The sequence below is a fragment of the Grammomys surdaster genome, unplaced genomic scaffold (genome assembly GCF_004785775.1).
Source record: "Grammomys surdaster isolate TR1022 unplaced genomic scaffold, NIH_TR_1.0 125603, whole genome shotgun sequence".
Lineage (NCBI taxonomy): Eukaryota > Metazoa > Chordata > Mammalia > Rodentia > Muridae > Grammomys > Grammomys surdaster.
The window spans coordinates 1092680-1097422 of NW_021620446.1; the positions used below are offsets into that span (position 1 = coordinate 1092680).

Here is a 4743-nt window from a genome sequence, read left to right on the forward strand (position 1 = left end):
ATGCTGGTGGGTAGCTCACGGGAGGCAGGGAGGGATTGATGCTGGTGAGTAGCTCACGGGAGGCAGGGAGGGATAGATACTGGTGGGTAGCTCACGGGAGGCAGGGAGGGATAGATGTTGGTGGGCAGCTCACGGGAGGCAGGGAGGGATAGATGCTGGTGGGTAGCTCATAGGAGGCAGGGAGGGATAGATGCTGGTGGGTAGCTCACAGGAGGCAGGGAGGGATAGATGCTGGTGGGCAGCTCACTTTCTCCTTTCCACTCGGGCTGAGACCCCAGCCCATGGAGGTCCTGCCCACATGCAGGGTCGGTCTTTTCTCATTGATTAACTTAATCTAGAAAATCTCTCTGAGCTTTTCTCTTAGGTGACTCTAGATCCTGTCAAACTGACAGTCAATATTGACACCATGGAGGGTCAGCTTTACTAGGTCTAGGGGCTCTGAGTAAGGGTCTAGGGTCCTTGCACTGGCCTGTCTCCTTTGCAGACTCACGTACCTGTCAAGTGCACGTAAACTCAACCATCTTGCGGCATAAGGGCTGTGAGACGGAGGTCAACATCACCTTCTGCGAGGGTTCCTGCTCTGGAAAGTCCAAGTGAGTGGGTGTCTTACCTCCCCTGAGAGTACAGCAGCACTAGTTGCTACCTGTCCCCTGCTCAGGGTCAGAAGGTCACACATAGCTCTCTGCACAAAGCATATGGCCCATCTCCCATCCAAGCCAGGGGCAATCCTGGCTTAGCTGCACAAAATAGGGGTTTGGCTGGGGACCCATGGGCAGGAATCTGAATATGTCTAGGGGGTCAGGTAGCATCAGGTCTTTCTGTAAGCCCTAGATGGTCCCAGGCTGTGGTCAGCTGTGAAGAGGGAGTGGTCAGGAAGGTTGAGAGTCTGTGGTTAGAGAGGGCAGGAGAAATGGCCAGAGGCTCACTTCAGGGCTTAGGGTGGCTGTCCAGAGGGAACATCTGAACAGAATCAGCAGAATGGAAAGGGAACAGAATCGCAGACAGCTATGAAAGATAGAGTAGGGTTTAAAGATAGTCCAGGAGGGGTAAGGCTTTGTGTTTAAGAAAGTAGTCATGCTGGACAGTCAGGCAGCTGTCAAGAGCCCACAGAGGACCATGCATCATTACCCTGCTAAGAGGAACGTCCTCCCATGTCCACAGGTACTCCATGGAGGCCCAAGCCATGGAGCATCAGTGCACCTGCTGTCAAGAGAGCAAGGTCCATGACGTAGCTGTGACTATGCAGTGTCCCGATGGTACAGTCATCCAGCACACCTATACCCACATCGATGAGTGCAACTGTGCCCCGGCCTGCAGCTCCCTGCCTATGACTTCCATGAATGCTTCCTAGAGCCCACTGCTGGAAGGCAATTATGTCCCCAACCCCTTATGTCCCTCCATCTGGAGCAGAACCTGCACAACTGACCATGAAAACCTTAGGCAGGCATGTTCCACGAGGCCCACAAGAACCCTCTGTGGCTCTCACTGCCTCTGGTCCACCCTCTGCCTGCCACTGGTGAGACCAGCATCAAGGAGGTTGGTGGGGCAATTAAGATCCACTTGAGGAGGGTGCCAGGTGAGGATTTGGCCCCGAGGAGCCTGCTGTCTGTTTTGGCCTCATCCTCTGTGAGAGCCTGTGGCTATAGGGCTCCCCACAGCAAGCCTGTGTGTCCTCTGTCACATAAAGTAAGCCCTGTGTCAGTCACTTCACATCCACAAAGGCAGATGGGACTGTCCAAGCAAGACCAGAGAGCTGTATCAGGCAGGGTGGCTGCCTGCTGGAGGGGCTCTGGGACCTGGGGTTGAAGAGGGGTCTGTGCTCACTCATCCCTAAGCTGCAATAAATCCTGGCACTGTGTGTCTCCTCCTGGTGTCTTTTCCTGGGCACTCTGTATGGCTCCCCGTTTGTGGTTCAAAGTTTCCAGGAACAGAGCTAGAGTTATCAACAGAACATGAGGAACAAGAGGGTGTCTAATAGGAATAGGGGAGAGGTAATTAGCCATTGGCTGGACACTGAGAGCACGGGCAGGGGCAAAGCAAGCCAGGGACTCACACACTAGCCTCGCAGCCACTGAACCCAAGATTAGCATCAGGACATCCTAGGTAGACAGAGGAGCCTGTGGGCTGAGAAGACCATCCTAGCATCCATCAGTGTGGTGGATGCAATGGGCAGAAATGTGGAGATGGGTGATTTGCACTGCTCAAACGCCAAGAGACTATGGCTACAATGGTGCTAGGACCTAAGTCCTGTTCTGCCTCCTCAGGTGCACTACATTTGAGATACACGTCAATGACTGACTTACTATACAAGAGGCTATCTGTTGCTCCTTTCTTTCCCTCCCTCTGTTGAGAGTGGAGAACATTTCACACATGTGAAAGGGAATCACAGGGCCAGGAATGTGGGGCTCTATGGCTTGAGTTCCAGAGGTAGGAGTGGCAAGAAGGAAACATGACACGGGGAACCTATGTGTGGTGTGGGGCAGATAAAGTCCTGGCTGGAAGTGTAGCAGAGCTCCTGGGCCTGGGGTAGGAGAACCTAGGTCCTCACAGATGTGGCCAGTAAGCCTGCCTTTCCTGTGCACTTGGAGAGGTCTGTCTGGCAGACAGCACACCAGGGACTGACAAACGTGGTCCAGAGGTTGATAAGGCAGCGGGTGTGCTGAGGGACAGCAGGAGGACACTGAAGCCAGCTTCTCTAAGTTCACCTTTGATCTCAGAGTGTGGCTTCCAGTACAAGAAATTCCATGTCCCTGTCCTCATGAAGCCACAGCCAAATGCTGATTCCTCAATCCCAGTCACTCTCAGGCATCCTCACCGGGAGTCAAGGGCATCATTTGACGGAGATGCTCTCCAATGTTGAAATCTTCCATGCCAAGGGATACTATGGCCAAATATATAGTGTGTAACATCGCTGTTCTACCCACTGAGGAAACAGAGGCACTAAGAGATGAAAACTGCTTTAGCAGGACAAGGCCTGCTCCAGCCAGGGCAGTAGACTCAGAGTCCACTCTGAAAATCTAAGGCCTGACTAGGGCCCAGGGAAAGTCACAGCAAGACACAGTGAATAAACAGGCAGGTCTAGGTCCTCTTTAAATAGATTCTAAGAGGGATTCTGCCTTCTACATGGGAGAATGGGCATCTCTTCCCCACAGTGACAAAAAGGAACTGCAGCCACAAGATGGATTAAGTGGAAAGCAGACAGACATCCTTGTGAAAAAGACATTAGCAATACACCAGCCATGACAGGGCAGGCCAGGGGTCCACATTTGGAGGCCCAATATCCCTCCTTAAAGGGAGTATACACTTAGCTCCTAAATCTCTAGGCCCCTGAGTCCCCAAGTGAAGCAGAGTCAGGAAACAAAATGGGACCAAGTACCAGGCACTCAGATTTGCAGGTAGAGTAGGGTGGTTTTATAGAAGTGATTGAAGGTGATTGGTGATACATCTGAAGTTCCCTCAAAGGAAAGAACTGAACGGGAGCTCTGGTGGCTAAGGGATCCAGATCACCAGTTGTTGGCCAGCCTGGGCTATACAGTGAGACTCTGAAGAGAGAGGAGGGTGTGTGTGTGAGGACCGGAATGTTCTTGCTGGTGTTACAATCATGAGAAGGAAGGAAGGATGCTGCTCAACCTGGAGAAAGCTGTTATCCCACATGCTTCCCCTCTGTTTCCACATTTACACTCCATAGCTTTTAAATGGATCTTGGATGCAGGTCGTGTTTCCATAGATAGTAGAGGTCTGCAGCTCAAAAAAAAAAATGCTGGCAGAGTTGGCTTCAAAATATAAATGAGAGGCCAGAGAGAAGGCTCCATGGTTAAGAGCACTTGATGTTCTTCCTGAGGATCCAGGTTTGATTCCTAACAACTACACAGCAGCTTACAACCATTTGTAATTCATTCCTGGGGATGTGACAACCTCTTCTGGCCCCCATAGGTACTAGGCATGCACATGGTACATAGACATGCATGCAGGCAAAACACCCATCCACATAAAATAATAAAAAATTAAAAACATAAATGAGGGGCTGGGGCATAGCTCAACAGGTAAAGGCACTTGTCATTCAAGCCTGGCTACTGAGTACTGAGTTCAACCCCAGGGACCTGCATAAGGGTGGGAGGAGAGACGTGACTCCAAACATTGTCCTCCTACCTCCATATGCACAAGGCAACACACACACACACACACACACACACGATGGCATGCACATGCCCATACATACACCATACATTCACACACAATATTGATATATGAAACTTAAAAATAAGTAAAGGGAAATGGCTCAGTTGGTAGAATGCTTGCCGCACAGGCCTAAGGATTTTAGTTGAATTCCCAGAACCCACAGAAAAGCAGGACTTGGTGCTGTGTGTTGAAGTCTTAGTACTGGGGAGGTAGAGAAGACAGGCAGACTCCTGGGACTCACTGGCCAGCTAGCCCAGTCTACTCGGTGAGGTCCAGGCCTGGTCTCTACCCTGTCTCAAAAATCAAGGTGGGCAGCACCTGAGGTACAACACCTAAGGTTGACCACTAACCTCCACATGCATGTGAATACACACACACACACACACACACACACACACACACACACACACACAGCAAAAATAGAAATAAAAGGAGTCATCTTGATCCTTTGCTTGAAGTTAAAACAAATGTGCTCTCTCTAATCGCCCAGGGAAGTCTTGAGGGCCCAGCCTGCTAAGCAAGAAGGCAAGCACTCTGGGAAAGGGTGCTCAGCAACTCTGCCTT

General features: G+C 51.0%; 1 protein-coding gene across 1 annotated transcript in view; it reads left to right on the forward strand.

The window, feature by feature from the left end:
* The window catches only part of Muc5b (mucin 5B, oligomeric mucus/gel-forming), a 31871-nt gene extending 30520 nt beyond the window's left edge, over window positions 1-1351 (forward strand). Inside the window, 2 exon segments of the mRNA XM_028786892.1 lie at window positions 485-593; window positions 1162-1351. Of these exon segments, the coding sequence (XP_028642725.1) occupies window positions 485-593; window positions 1162-1351 (299 nt within the window).
* Window positions 1352-4743: the final 3392 nt, after the last annotated feature.